Raw genomic sequence first — 16265 nt, forward strand, 5'->3', positions numbered from 1 at the left:
CTATCACGAGGACTGATTTACCATCCTGCTTCAGTCTGGCCTTAACAGCATGGATGTTGAAGCTCAAGTTCTGAGAGACGGTCTGTAATTCCTTCTGTGTTAAAAGCTAGGAAGTCTGCTTCCTGCAGGGTCTATCATTGGGCCTGGAAGACATATTCACTTGGTGTGCACTTTCAAAGGTTTCGATTTCTGCTCATTCAGATTTCCCTATGCTGAGTTGAGAACAGAGTTTATATGATCACTTCTAAAATCTAAAGTAAAATGGCTATTTATTTACAAGGTAAGGGTTCACACATACTTTAAGACCTTTGTATAGGGAGTCTCTCTGTTTGTTGCAATGTGACTCTGTGGGATCGGATCCTGGTTGTCTGTGCACATCTGAAAGAAGCACTGACTGAGAGTTCGTTTCTGAACAGCTTCTTGTTCGACCATCTCTAGGTAGCTCAGACAGGCCATCATCCGAGCTTATGGTCTCTAGGGTAGGACTCCACTCTCTCCTCCTGTTAATACACACTCTATTAGATCTGTGAGTACTTTCTGGCATTGAGGAACAGTTCCCCAGATTTACAACGCTGCCACCTGGTCTTCTGTTCACAAATGTTCTAAGTTCTACCAGGTGGACATTGTGGCCTAATTTGGTACCAGGTTCAGCCGTAAGGTCCCTCAGGCTGCTCTTTTGAGTCTGCAGCAGTCTCCAGTTCCCTTTTATTTTCCTGTTTGACTGCTTTTGGATGTCCTGAAGGTGAAAGACATCCGGTTTACCTCAATAGGCTAGAAAGAAAGTAGGATTTTTGTACTCTCCATAAAATACTTAGTCCATTGAGGGTCTTTCCACAGCTGAAAGACTTCCTTTGTCCCTTACCAGACTACAAGAGTACAATAGTCCTTTTTTTTTTCACAGACTTCTTAACCACTTGACTCCTGGTAGGTTTACCCTCTTTTCATGAGCAGGCCATGTTTTTTTGCAATATGGCACTGCATTACTTTAACTGACTGTACCCAACTAAAATGTGTCAGAGCTTTCTTTAGTTGGCATTTGATCACCTCTGTAGTTTTTATTTTTTGCGCTATAAACAAAGACAGACAATTTAAAAAAAAATTAAATATATATATATATATATATATATATATATATATATATATATTTAATTTTATATTTCTGATATAAAATATGTCCAATGAAAAAAATGTATTTAATCAATTTAGGCCAATATGTGTTCTGCTAAATATTTTTGGTAGAACATCCCAATAAGCGTATATTGCTTTGGTTTGAACAAATGTTAGAGCGTCTACAAACTATGGGATGATAATTGAAAAAAAATTTTTTTTTTTTAGTAATGGTCGCGATTAGCGCCTTATTGTGGGCCTGTGATAATGCTGCAGACAGTCAGACACTGACACTTTTGACACTTTTTGGGAACCAGTGACACTAATACAGTGATCAGTACTGAAAATATACACTGTACTAATGACACTAGCTGGGAAGGGGTTAAACATCAGGAGCGATCAAAGAGTTAACTGTGTGGCTGACCAGTGTTTGTGTCTACCGTAGTAGGTTCTTTTACTAGGGGAAGGTATGGATCCATGTCCCTGCTTTGCAGGAACACAGATTCCATGCCTTCCCTATTGACAGAACAGTGATCTGCCTTGTTTACATAGGCAGACTGCCCTTCTGCCTCTGTGCTGGATGATCGGTAGGTGCTGGCTGACATAGAGTCCGCCGTACCCGCATATCAGCTCCTGCTGTGTATAATCACGGTGGCAGTTGGCCGGTGGAGTGTGTGCGCGCCCTAGACCCTGAAGTGTCGGATCACGTATTAGGTGGGTGACCTGGCGCAGAAGTTATACGGGTGGCAAGTGGTTGATTCAGTCTTGTGGGTGCCTGCATATATGCACCCATCAGCCATAACTTTATGACCACCCAACTAATATTGATTAGGTCCCCCTTTATGCCGCCAAAACAGCCCTGATTCTGAGGCATAGTCTAGTGACCTCTGCTCTGAAGGTATGCTGTGGTATCTGGCACCAAGCTGTCAGTATCAGATCCTTTAAGTCCTGTAATTTTTCGAGGTGGCGCGTTCCATGAATCACACTTGTTTTTCCAGCACATCCCACAGATTCTCCATGAGATCTGGAGAATTTGGAGGCCAAGTCAACATCTTGAACTTGTTGTTGTGTTCCTCAAACCATTCTTGAACTATTTTTGAAGTGTGGCGCATTATCCTGCTGACAGCGGGCACAAGTGGGGAATACCAATTCCATTAAGTTGTTAATGGTCAGCAACAATGTTTAGGTAGGTGATATGTGTCAAAGTAACATCTACATGAATAGCAGTACCAAAGTGTCCCAGTAGTACATTGCTCAAAGTATCACATGACCTCTGCCAGTTAGCCTTCTTCCCATACCAAATCCTGGTGCCAACACTTCCCCATTTAAGTGATGCACATGTACACGGTCATCCACATGATGTAATTTAAAAAAAAATGTGATTCATCAGACCCAAGCCACCTTCTTCCTGCGGTGGTGCAGTTCTGATGCTCATGTGCCCATTGGGAGCACTTATGGTTGTTGAAATGGGTCAGCATGGGCACCCTGACCGGCCTGGTGCTACATAGCCCCTTACACCACAAATTATGATGCCCATTTTTCTGCTTTTAACTCAACTTCATGGACAACATGTTTACTTGCTGCCTAATATATTTCACTGACTTTCAGATGCAATTGTTATGAGATAAGTGTTATTCACTTAACCTGCCAGTGGTCAAAAAATTATGGCAGATCAGTGTACATTAGTTGTGGAATTTTCAATTCCACCTTTTTCTAATGCTCCTTATGTTCTTGTTTTTTAGAGCCTTGCTTCCAGTTCTACAGCAGAAGGCCAAGAAGGGCCCCATTCGTCAATCTAAATATTCCATCCATTGCATAAATGCTATATTTTCCAGCAAGGAGACACAGTTTGCCCAGATATTTGAGGTTAGTGCATCACCTGAGATTTTATTACATTACACTGTGTGATGTGTCTTTGGCATTTCTTACTGATTGCTTTACCTGTGCTTTATCTATGAGCCTTGTTGCTGCAGCCCTTCCCCAGGGATGCAAATCGGTGTGGTTTCTTTTTTCCAGCTTTTGATGTGATGAATGTTTGTACATAATCATTCCCCCTTGGCTGCTGCTCATTTTATAGCTTGTGCTTTAATTTCCTGAGTGCTAGAATCTGTTATTTTTCTCTGCTTACTGCCTGAAGATGACTGTACATCCAGACACTTAATGCCTGCATTTGCCTTAATCTTTTATACTGCATTTCAGATTGATGCAATCCCAGCAGATCAGAGTGGTGCATTGTGAATTTCAGCATTTAATGTGATTCACGGATCGAATATTTTAATTTCAGTACAGTCGTATATTTTATTTATTTATTTTCCTTTCGGCCTATATTTACAGCTCTCACTAACATTAAGGGCCAGTTCACACCACATGCAATCCAGTGCGTTTTTTTTCTGCATCAAAAACGCATGGAAAGTAGGTTATAGTTCACACCAGTGTTTGCAGCTCCAGTGCGTTCCAGGAAAAAAAAAAAGGAGAACATGCTTCATTTTTCCTGCTCTGAACTGTACTGAAACGCTGTAACACATATAAAAAAAAAACTTACTGCAAAGCACATAATCACATCAAAACCGCACTGGAACACACATCCTTAACCACTTAAGCCCCAGACCATTTTGCAGCTAAAGGCCCCTTTTTGCGATTCGGCACTGCCTCGCTTTAACTGACAATTGCGCAGATTTTGTGACTGCGACATTATGGTGGACACGTCGGACAATTTTGACACATTTTTGGGACCATTGCCATTAACACAGCGATCAGTGCGATTAAAAATGCACTGATTACTGTAAAAATGTCACTGGCAGTAAAGGGGTTAACCCCTAGGGGGCAGTGTAGGGGTTAAGTGTGTGTGTTTTTTTTTTTTTTACTGTAGGGGGCGTGGCTTGGCGTGTGACATCACTGATCGTCTTTCCCTATGACAGGGAACAGACGATCAGTGACAGGCTCACTAGGAAGCACGAGGAGAGGTTTGTTTACACTTACCTCTCCCTGTTCTTCAGCTCTGTGACCAGATAGCGGGACACCGTCAGTGATCAGGTCCTGCGGCCACGGTCACGGAGCTCAGGACCAGGTCGCGAGTGTGCCGCCGCCGGCATGCGCGACCCACGACTGGGCGCTTAAAGGGTAACGTACCTGTATGTGCTTGTGTCCAGCTGTGTGGTCCTTAAGTAGTTATTTAAGGTTTAGAAAGAGGGGGAAAATGTACTGGACTGCATCTAAAACGCACCAAAAACGCACATGCATAAAAGCATCTGGAACCTATCCGGCCTGCGTTTCTATGGTGTGAACTGGCCCTAAGGCTCCATTCACACCTAGACATTTGTAATTGTGGGGGGCAGAACCGCTGTGCAGTGCAAGTATGACGCAATTTGCAGGTGGAAATCACGACAAAATCACTATACTGTTGCCCAAAAGAAGTTTCTGCTCCTTTTTGAGCATCAAGCTTCGCATATTGTGATTTTTCCACGATTGCAGCGCAATTGATTGCCTGCTAATCGTGGCAAAAATGCCCCGCGGTTTGGGTGCCACTGGCACAGTGGTTGTGTCGCTTTGCACCATCAGTTCATTTAATCCTATTAATTTAATTTAATTAATTGCATAATTGGTGTTCTTTTATGGTTTTAATTTAATTAATTTTCTTGGCATTTATTAACTGCTCTAAATATCTTTGGATACCATTTCATATGAATTGATGTTGTTTTTAGGGTGCTGATTTATTTATTTATTTTATATATATATTTATATAAAAAAATGTTTTGTTTTTTTTTCTTTCACAGTGCACTTTCACCTTGAATATTATTCTAAGTGTCTCCAATCACATTTATAACATGAGTGGAATCTTTTAGGGAGGCCTATCCCTTCCTTGTCCTCATATTTAGTATCATATTAGAATATATATATGATCTTCAGTTTTTATTTTTTTTTATTATTAGAATATATATAATAGCACTTTTTTTTTTTTTAGCACTTTCTGTTGTGGGAATATTGAAGAATGCACAATACATGTTATAGTGTTTTTTGGGATAATCTAATTATTTTTGATATTTTTTGATAATTGGGCACTTGGCACTTTGGTGGTGGTTTGATTATTGAAGATAGCGCAACACTATTTATTGTATTATTAACAAATAATGGCATTGCAATCGCATCCCATGTTTTGTCTTGATTCTGGAAACACGGGCAGAATCCTGGCGATTCCACCCGTGATTACAAGCGTATGAATGGAGCCTGTCAATGCAGAAAAATATGTAGCACATAAACGAGTAAGGGTGCTATAGAACAGTAACCTAAAGATTTATGACCTGTTAAATGTGGTAAGGTATAAGATATTTGGTAGGTGGGCTTTCTTTTATATTAAGTATACAGTGCCTTGCGAAAGTATTGGCCCCCCCCTTGAACTTTTCAACCTTTTGCCACATTTCAGGCTTCAAACATAAAGATATAAAATTTTAATTTTTTGTGAAGAATCACCAACAAGTGGGACACAATTGTGAAGTGGAACGAAATCTATTGGATAATTTTAACTTTTTTAGCAAATAAAAAACTGAAAAGTGGTGCGTGCAAAATTATTCGGCCCCTTTACTTTCAGTGCAGCAAACTCACTCCAGAAGTTCAGCGAGGATCTCTGAATGATCCAATGTTGTCCTAAATGACTGATGGTGATAAATAGAATCCACCTGTGTGTAATCAAGTCTCTGTATAAATGCACCTGCTCTGTGATAGTCTCAGGGTTCTGTTGAAAGCGCAGAGAGCATCATGAAGACCAAGGAACACACCAGGCAGGTCTGTAATACTGTTGTGGAGAAGTTTAAAGCCGGATTTAGATACAAAAAGATTTCCCAAGCTTTAAACATCCCAAGGAGCACTGTGCAAGCGATCATTTTGAAATGGAAGGAGTATCAGACCACTGCAAATCTACCAAGACCTGGCCGTCCCTCTAAACTTTCAGCTCAGACAAGGAGAAGACTGATCAGAGATGCAGCCAAGGGGCCCATGATCACTCTGGATGAATTGCAGGGGAACTACAGCTGAGGTGGGAGAGTCTGTCCATAGGACAACAATCAGTCGTACACTGCACAAATCTGGCCTTTATGGAAGAGTGGCAAGAAGAAAGCCATTTCTCAAAGATATCCATAAAAAGTCTCGTCTAAAGTTTGCCACAAGCCACCTGGGAGACACACCAAACATGTGGAAGAAGGTGCTCTGGTCAGGTGAAACCAAAATCGAACTTTTTGCCCACAATGCAAAACGATATGTTTGGCGTAAAAGCAACACAGCTCATCACCCTCAACACACCATCCCCACTGTCAAACATGGTGGTGGCAGCATCATGGTTTGGGCCTGCTTTTCTTCAGCAGGGACAGGGAAGATGGTTAAAATTGAGGGGAAGATGGATGCAGCCAAATACAGGACCATTCTGGATGAAAACCTGTTGGAGTCTGCAAAAGACCTGAAACTGGGATGGAGATTTATCTTCCAACAAGACAATGATCATAAACATACAGCAAAATCTACAAAGGAATGGTTCACAAATAAATGTATCCAGGTGTTAGAATGGCCAAGTCAAAGTCCAGACCTGAATCCAATCGAGAATCTGTGGAAAGAGCTGAAAACTGCTGTTCACAAACGCTCTCCATCCAACCTCACTGAGCTCGAGCTGTTTTGCAAGGAAGAATGGGCAAGAATTTCAGTCTCTTGATGTGCAAAACTGATAGAGACATACCCCAAGCGACTTCCAGCTGTAATCACAGCAAAAGGTGGCTCCCAAAGTATTAACGCAAGGGGGCCGAATAATTTTGCACGCCCCACTTTTCATTTTTTTATTAGTTAAAAAAGTTTCAAAAATCCAATAGATTTCGTTCCACTTCACAATTGTGTCCCACTTGTTGGTGATTTTTCACAAAAAATAAAAATGTTATATCTTTATGTTTGAAGCCTGAAATGTGGCAAAAGGTTGAAAAGTTCAAGGGGGCCGAATACTTTCGCAAGGCACTGTACCTAACAAGGGAATGTGGACCATGTACTGCCTGCCACTTCCTTCTTGATGAGAACAAAAAAGGCATTTTCCTATATTTGCAACTTATTAGAAATTCTTTAACTTTGTCACTTCAAAATCTGTAGAAGTGATTGGACAACCAGATTGCTGCTGCCTTAAAGTGCAAAGCGAACGCAGAGAAGACACGTTCTTTGCAGTTAAAGGGTTAAGGTATAATGTTACTTAGTTCACTTATCCAGGGCAGCTTTCTCCTCCCTGTGTTGAGCATTTGTGTACTGTAATATACTTTTCTGGAAGATCTTCATTATATTGCTTGTCTGGCACCACACTGTCCTTTCCAAAACCCTCTAATCATGACTTTTCCGTATATTATGAAGAAGGGGAGGTGTTCTGTAGTGCCATGGAGTTCAGGCAGAACTGACAACCCTGTTTGAGATTTCAGTACAGCAGAGGCAGTGTTTGCCAGCCCAAGCAGAAAGTAAGGAGCCCACTTTTTATTTTTTTTTAAAGGCAGGATCACTATTTTTTTTTTTTTTCTCCATTTGCATTGCTTTTAAGGAGACAAAAACATTAAATAAGCATGTATTGTAACGTAGCTCCCCTCATACACTTTATGCTTTGTGTGCAATTTAGATTTTAGTACTTTGCTTTTCCACCAAATTGTATTAAGAATTTAGTTCAGTTAAAGCAGAGCTACAGTGCAGAGTGTTAGTTCATGGGATTATGACAGCTTTTATTAACTTTCACTCCTTTTCTTATGTTCAGCCACTTCACAAAAGTTTGGATCCAACCAACCCTGAGCAGCTCATCATATCCCTTGTTTCCATTGGTCACATAGCTCAGCTGGCTCCTGATCAGTTTGCTTCTCCTCTTAAATCTATGGTGGCCAATTTTGTGGTGAAGGATTTGTTGATGACTGACAGAGTAAGTTGCTAGTCTTCATTACTTTTGTACATCCACCTGCTTCCTGTCTCAAGTTTTTCCTCACTTAAAGTTTTTGTTGCCAAAATGTTTTACACTATATTATCAAAAGTATTGGGGGGGCCTGCCTTTACACGCACATAAACTTTAATGCATCTATAACCGCTTCAACACTTATGGGAAGGTTGTCCACAAGGCTTAGGAGTGTGTCTATGGGTATGTTTGACCATTCTTCCAGAAGCGCATTTGTGAGGTCAGGCACTGATGTTGGAAGAGAAGGCCTGGCTCGCAGTCTCCGCTCTAATTTGTCCCAAGGGTGTTCTATTGGGTGGAGGTCACGACTCTGTGCAGGCAAGTCAAGCTCCTCCACCCCAAACTCGCTCATCCATGTCTATATGGACCTTGATTTGTGCATTGGTCCAAATCAGTGGGTGGAGGGGGGATTATGTGTGGGTTTGTGTTTTCAGGGGTTGGGCTTGGCCCCTTAATTCCAGTGAAGGGAACTCTTTAGGTGTCAGCATACCAAGACATTTTGGACAATTTCATGATCCCAACTTTGTGGGAACAGTTTTGGGATGGCCTCTTCCTATTCCAACATGACTGCGCACCAGTGCACAAAGCAAGATCCATAAAGACATGGATGAGCGAGTTTGGGGTGGAAGAACTTGACTACAGTATATAATATGTATACATATATCTAAACACATTTTATCTGAAACGTTTTACAGTTTTATCAATTTGATAAGCAAAAACCATTTGAGATTAGAAAGTCATTTCTTCTTTACCTGTCCCAAGGACTGATCTGATTTTATATTCACTGCCCAACTTTCTCCTCCAACCGGCATAGTAGGACCACCACCACACTCAATACTTGCTCCTCAACCCTATGTCCACTGAGGAAGTTGCTAAACACCTTTGTGTCCCACCGCACCATCCATCTCCTCACAAATTCTATGGCCCTCTCCTGCTCTGTGTCTCCTTTCCACTGTCACCTTTTTCTTCCCCTTTCAAACATGCACTGGTTACCCCCAGAACCCTCACTGGATTCCACAAATTTGAGCAAGTGTTTCTTAAATATTTTTATTTTTTTTACCTTAAAGGGGGTTGTAAAGGTAAATGTTTTTTCACCTTAATGCATTCCCGAAGTACCTGCGGGAGGAAGCAGAGACAGCCGCCGAGGGACCTCAGAAGCACTCTGTGCAAAATGAGCTGCACAGTGGAGGTAAGTATAACATGTTTTTTATTTAAAAAAAAAAAATGTTTACTTTACAATCCCTTTAATGCATTCTCAGCATTAAGGTAAAGAACCTCCTGCACTGCAGGATACCTCCCACACCTCCCTTATACTTACCTGATCCTGATTGCGATCCAGCACTGTGCTTGAGCACAGCAGCTCTCTCCTTCTTTACCATGCAGATTGATAGCAGCGGGAGCCATTGACTCCTGCTGCTGTCAGTCAAATCATATGACAAAGCCACTCTGTAAATGGACGCAGGCAGCAGGGCTTGGGAGCCAGCCTGCACGAGTATCCCTCTTAGCACGCAGCTGGACAGGGAGGGAGTTGGGTATTCGTAAGGTGGGAGTAGCCAGGAGCTTGTGCTTTGTGCAAAACCATTGTCTCTCTTAGGGAGATTCACCCTCTCTATTTGTTCTGCTTACCGTTATCATTGAAAGTGAAAATGTAATAGAAAATCCCAAATCTTGGGTTAACACCCGAACAGTGATAGAGGGGAAATCTTCCAATGGCACTAGCTCTGGCGACCCTGTTGACGCCCCAAGATTCCCTCACTTTGGAGAGATTACCTATTGCTTGTTTTGGCTATGGGATAGAAAGTCAAAGGAACATAGATGGCAAAAAAAAAAGCAACACGGGTTAACACCCTCCCTTATTCTATCCCAAATGGGAAAAAACGTTTTTGCCTTTTTAGTTTTACTTTATCTAACAACATCACAGAGCAACTTTTTGCATGGCAAAATTGCCAAAATGAAATGCTTATTTGTCCAGGAAAATTTTTTTGTATTACGTCTAGGCAAAAAAATAATAATTATTATTTAAGTTAATAATCTACAGTATAGGTTAATTGCAGAAAATGGAACACAGATTTTCACTTCAAAGAAAGAATTTAAAAAAAACTTGAATGCATGTTTTTCAAGTGTTTATGCATTTCAGTATTAGTTCTTTATTTTAAAACTACCGTGTGCAATTACAGATTTAATCCCATTTACTGTTTAGTGTACGGTTCTCCCTGGTCCTCTTCTAGGCCAGAGAGAACATGTGTGGCACCTGGTGGTATCTGAGTGAAACAAGTTAGAAACCGCCTATAAACCTGTCACTTCTTTCCTAAACTTGTTATTTTGAATTGTTAGAATGATCTCCTAAACAGTAGTTTCTCTACAAAAGTAGGTCCTCTTATATTCTGTAGTGGTGGTGAACCCATCAAGATTTGAAAGTGTTGGCAAAAAATGAAAATTGGCGCAATTGGTAATAAATTGTCCATTTTATCATCTGTATGAAACTAGAAAACAAATTGCAATAAATAAAAAAAGTCACATACAAATAGTCCATCCAAACATGGGGTCTTTGGGCTTATTGCTGTCCGTAAATAACTGTGACGTCATCACAATTGATGCTGCGCTCCAAGAGCATTCCAACCCTCTTGGATCCTGTGTTTGGATACACATGCAGCTGGCCTCTGGACCCAGTTGAGTAGAGACACCAGTGGCACAGCGTGGCGGTTGTCCCAGAGACACTGGACTACACCTATATGCCTATTTTATTGATCAAAATGCAAGTTACTCTATTTTATGGCAACAAAAATTCTGCACTTGGAGGCACATGTGCATCTTTTCTCTTTTATTTGAAAGTGTTTGACTGGGGGGCTGCTTCATCGTGAAATTGACCAGTTATTTGTGGGGGGGGGGGGGGAGAGAGAATGTCAGATATGTTTCAGTTAAAGTGAAACGAATGTCAAAAAGTGAAGACTCGCCATGTTATAGGGAAGGTGTTTTTGTGCCTAAACCAGAAAAAATGTACCTTGTCTGGAGCTCCTCCTGAGAAATACTGCAATTTCTAATATGCAACTGCACCTAGGTACTCCTGTGATTACAGCCTCCTATACATCTGTAGTGTGAGACCTAGGACACTTCTGCCTCTGACTGCTAATCTAATAAGAGTTGGTGACGTCACTACTGTGATGCTTACTGTTCTCCTTGCTAAAGGCATTGATATGGGGAATCAAAAGCCCTCCCTTTACTGAGAGTGCAGAACAAGGCATGGTAAGTCAGTAATGATTGGGGGAGATGGAATCAACTGTAATGACCCCACAAAGAATACTGGTGACTAGTCCTTTTCCCTCTACCTTGGCACAGCTTTCACAGTTCAGCTCCTCCTTGGAATCTTACAGCAACACATTTTTAGTTTTAAAGAAAAACAACTAACAATTGGGGACCTAGTTTAACGTTTATCTCCTTGTATATATTTTCCTTTTTTTTAAGTGTCCTGGCAGAAAGACTACTAAGCTCTGGGTTCCTGATGATGAAGTGTCACCTGAAACATTGGTGAAGGCAAGTACAATTTTAAATCTAGCATGTATTGGTAATGGCCCAGTTAGACCCATCAATTGCAGTTCATTAAGATATTGTGAACATTAGTGCATTGTGGTGCCACTTATTTTCAATAGCACATCAACACACTTTAAATGCAGGTGTTGCAATAGTAAGGCTACCTTGTGCTCTGGTGCGCAACATCTAAAAAAGGGTGCAATTCAGACTTTGTCTGATTTGGTATGCTGGCAGTCCAGTGGGCTGCCATAACACAATGCAAATTAACATAGAATGCACCACAGCGAGCTGGAAAGATCAGAAATGTCCCTAAAGGTTTTACTTTCACATATATTCATTAGATATCATTGTAAGGCTTGGTTCACATATATGTGAATTGGGTGTTTTTTTTTTGGTTTTTTTTATGCCGCATCCAATTCGCATGACATATGAACCAAACCAGCTTTCTTATCTGTGGGCAGGCCGTAGTGCATTTTTCAAGAGTCCTGTACGATTTTACCTCCAGTTCAGAGGCGATTTCAAATGTCATGTACTTAAGAAATTCGCACCGGAATCTCACCTGAACCAATAAACGAAACCACACCAGATTCCTTTGAAAAATCACACTGAAATTGTGCCTGGACATTTGTGAATCGAGCCTAAGGGTTGCTGCCAACCTCAAAGTTCATGCTGCTTCTTCACAGCCCATTTTGTTCAGAAACCATATTTAAAGTAAGTACTAAGCGTGTGCATCCCAAATATGATTGCAGCAATACATTTCTATTTTAAATAGTACTTTTAAAGAAAAGAATGCCTAATCCATTCATCAGGCCTAGTAATATTGGCCATGTTGTAGTTTCTTTTTTATAGTTTTTTTATTTTTTAAACAATCCTTTCATTACTTAAAACTGCTAAACTGAAAATGTAAATTAAATGAAAACAACTACTAGTAGGCACACCTGACATCTTCATAAGTGCTTTAGTATGTAAAAAACCTAATCTAGAAACTTAAATCTTTTGGACCACTGCCATGTGACTTTGTAAGGCCACTGATCACATTGCTGGACCATTATGAAGTTGGAAATTATTGGCGAAAAACCCCAACCTCCTAGTGGTTATCCTTTGTGCAGCAGAGCGATCCTGGAAGACATCTGCAAGTATGTACAGAACTGCTTTTTGTTTGCATTACCAGCTGAGCTGATTTTATAATATCTAGAACAGGGGTCTTAAACTGTTGTCCCTTCAGCTGTTGCAAAACTACTGGTCCCATCATGCCTCAGCTTGTGGGAGTCATGCTTGTAACTGTCAGCCTTGCAATGCCTCATGGGTCTTATAGTTTTGCAACAACTGGAGGGCCGCCAGTTTGATACCCCTGATCTAGAACATTAGCTCCATCTGAAAAATGTTTACACCAGATGGCCATCGTTAAAGTGGTGTTTCCACCCAAAAAAAAAATAGCTTCGTTCCCCTGCATCGCTGGACCATAGGACAGGTAAGTGTCTGATTATTAAGTCAGCAGCTGCAGTATTTGTAGCTGCTGACTTTTACATTTTTTTTTTTTTTTACTTTAATGAATGTTTTCAGAAAACTTTTTTTTTTTTTTTTTTTATGTAGATGCAAGGCATTAAAATGATGGTGCGCTGGTTACTAGGCATGAAGAATAACCATAGTAAGTCTGGAACATCTACACTACGACTTTTAACAGCAATATTACACGCTGATGGAGATTTAACTGAACATGGGAAACTAAGGTAAACCAGTCCTTGCAAATTTTCAGTTATAGTTGTCTGTAGTCTGATTCTAATGTTCAAGAACCTTCCTGCTTATGTAAACTGAGTATCCATGGCACACTAAAATACCAGACCGAGTAGGCATTTGTGCCCTAACCTATGTTTCCTCTTTTGTGCAGCAAACCAGATATGTCACGGCTCAGGCTGGCAGCTGGAAGTGCAGTTGTGAAGTTGGCACAGGAGCCTTGTTACCATGAAATTATAACTCTGGAGCAATACCAGTTGTGTGCTTTAGTGGTCAATGTATGTATATTCTTATTTCTGTCCCCTACAGATCGTTTTACTAGAATGAAAGATTTATGCATTTAACTAATATATTGTAGGTGTATCTGTTTTTTACTACTGTTGGATATGGACACATACCTCCATGCACTTGTTTTTTTTCCCCTCCTAAGAATGATGTGCAAAGTTAAGAGTAAGGTATTGGCCATTGCAGCTATAGATATTTATGTTTTTGGGGCCTGATTTCCTTCCCTGTATTTTATATCAATCAGCATCTACTGCTAGCTAACAAAATTCTTAATCGTACAGTATAGGACAGGGCAGGAGGTCAAGGACCCTAGGTTATATGCTGCTATCTTAAGGTGATTATACGTTGACAAAACCTTTGCTTAGAATACCCATCCCAGTGCACCCACTCAATTTTTCTGCATATGTCCTTAGGTGATGGAGCTCTTCTCCTATAAAGAAATTTTTCTTTACTTTTTATGAAGTAAAATATCCCTGCGCCAACCAATTAGATACGGGGGAATGGATATTGCTGCATGCACTGAAAGGGGTATCCAGACCCAAATACAAGAAAATCAACAAATAGAAAAGTGCTGCACTATACAGGGAAATAGGGTGTGGGAGTGGGTAAGGGAGGTATTAAACTATTTGACTAGAGGCAATAGTGCTAATAAATTACATAAATAAAATAACTGCAATGTTTCATGAGATAAATAAAAACGAAGACAGAAAAAAGCACAGGGATTTCTTCAGAATAACAAACGGTTCACCTACTCCAGTGATTGTAAAGGGGACGCTACATACTCGCTCCAAGTGAATTTAAAGGGATACCATATGACCAGACACCTGTGAGACTATAATGGGGACGTCCCTCCTGGGGACACACAAGGGTCCCATTACCAAGCTTCTCTTTATGCTGTAACCTTACAGCAGTAAGGTAAGGGGACACCCATCCATTTAACCACAGAGAAGGGGAAATCACCAATTCATTGCAGTAATACTTACCAGCACTTTATTTGTGATATTGTTGGTCACCTTAACCACTTCCCGACCGGCGCACGCCGATGTACATCGGCAGAATGGCACGGGCAGGTAAATGGGCGTACCTGTACGTCCCTTTAAATTTGCCGCCCTGCCATCGCGAGTGCGGCGGCGGCACGCTTGCGTGCCGGTCGTGGGTCCCGCGGACTCGATCGCTGCGGGCATACCCGCGATCGTCTCACGGGGCGGCTGAACTAGGAGATGCCATTGTAAACAGCATCTCCCAGTTCTGTCTAGCAACAAGTAATGCTGATCTCTGCTCCATGTGATTGGAGCAGAGATCAGTGTTCACTAAAAGAAAGCCCAGCCCCCAACAGTTAGTAACACGCCCCTAGGAACACTTAACCCCTACACTGCCACCCACTGTTTAACCCCTTCACTGCCCGTGTCATTTACACAGGAATCACTGCATTTCTATAGCAGTGATTGCCGTATAAATGACAATGGTGTAAAAAATGTCCGATGCGTCCGCCATAATGTCAGTCACAATAAAAATCGCTGATCGCTGCCATTACTAGTTAAAAAAAAAAATTATTAATAAAAATGCCATAAAACTATCCCCTATTTTGTAAATGCTATAACTTTTGCCCAAACCAATCAATAATCGCTTATTGCGATTTTTTTTATTTTATTTTTTTACCAAAAATATGTAGAAGATTACGTACCGGCCTAAACCGAGGGAAAAAAATGTTTATTATAACAAAAAGTAAAAAAATAATGCGTTATTTCCAAAATTGTCGTTCTATTTTTGTTTATAGCTCAAAAAATAAAAACACGCAGTGGTGATCAAATACCACCAAAAGAAAAAGCTCTATTTGTGGGGAAAAAAGGACATCGATATTGTTTGGGAGCCACGTCGCACGACCGCACAATTGTCAGTTAAAGCGACGCAGTGCCGAATCGCAAAAAGTGGTCTGGTCTTAAACCAGCAAAATGGTCCAGGTCTGAAGTGGTTAAGCTTGCACAGTCTTTTTCAATTGTTTGCACGGACATTATTATTGCAACTACTGGCACCAGCACTTGATATGCTTTATATTGGGTCACTATAAGTCTGCACTTTATTTTTTGCAATGTTTTGCACGGACAGTTATGCTGATTATTTTAATTACTTTTTCTCATGATTTATTTGAATCAAACGCTTTTTAATAGCACTTTTCATTTTGGAATAATACTTGACAATATTTTTTTACTTGATCCTTTTGCACCAGAAGAGGTTCTTCCACACAGATAGACTGTGATCTCCTTTTTTAAATTTTTGTTTATATTTGTCTCATGAAACATGTTTTATTTTATTTATGTAATTTATGTGCACTATTGCCTCTTGTCAAATAGTTTAATACCTCCCTTACCCACTCCCAGACCCTATTTCCCTGTATAGTGAAGCACTATTCTATTCATTGATTTTCTTTACTTTTTGTCACTACTTTGATGCTTCTATCAAGATCCAACTGCTTGTTGTCTTAGGGCTTGCTAGCGGTTTCTAGATCAGTTGCCCTAAATGTACATTGTGGTAGGGCCGGCCTGTAATGTTTGCTTCGGGAGCTTCGGCACTAACCTTGGCACGTGTTGCAACAAGTTTAGTTAGATGCAGGGTGCTATTCAGGTCCAGGGCCATGTTTGCTCCTATAGCACCCAGACCTTGAATT

General features: G+C 40.7%; 1 protein-coding gene across 1 annotated transcript in view; it reads left to right on the top strand.

Annotated features, from left to right (window-relative positions):
- PDS5B (PDS5 cohesin associated factor B) overlaps positions 1 to 16265 on the top strand; it is a 177030-nt gene that overhangs the window by 126593 nt on the left and 34172 nt on the right. Inside the window, exons 20-24 of the mRNA XM_077484113.1 lie at positions 2850 to 2973; positions 7865 to 8023; positions 11516 to 11584; positions 13175 to 13311; positions 13470 to 13593. Of these exons, the coding sequence (XP_077340239.1) occupies positions 2850 to 2973; positions 7865 to 8023; positions 11516 to 11584; positions 13175 to 13311; positions 13470 to 13593 (613 nt within the window). The remainder of the gene's footprint in view (positions 1 to 2849; positions 2974 to 7864; positions 8024 to 11515; positions 11585 to 13174; positions 13312 to 13469; positions 13594 to 16265) is intronic.

Source organism: Lithobates pipiens, unplaced genomic scaffold, assembly GCF_037356315.1.
Source record: "Lithobates pipiens isolate NorthernLeopardFrog02 unplaced genomic scaffold, aLitPip1_a1.2 Scaffold_16, whole genome shotgun sequence".
Taxonomy (NCBI): Eukaryota; Metazoa; Chordata; class Amphibia; order Anura; family Ranidae; genus Lithobates; species Lithobates pipiens.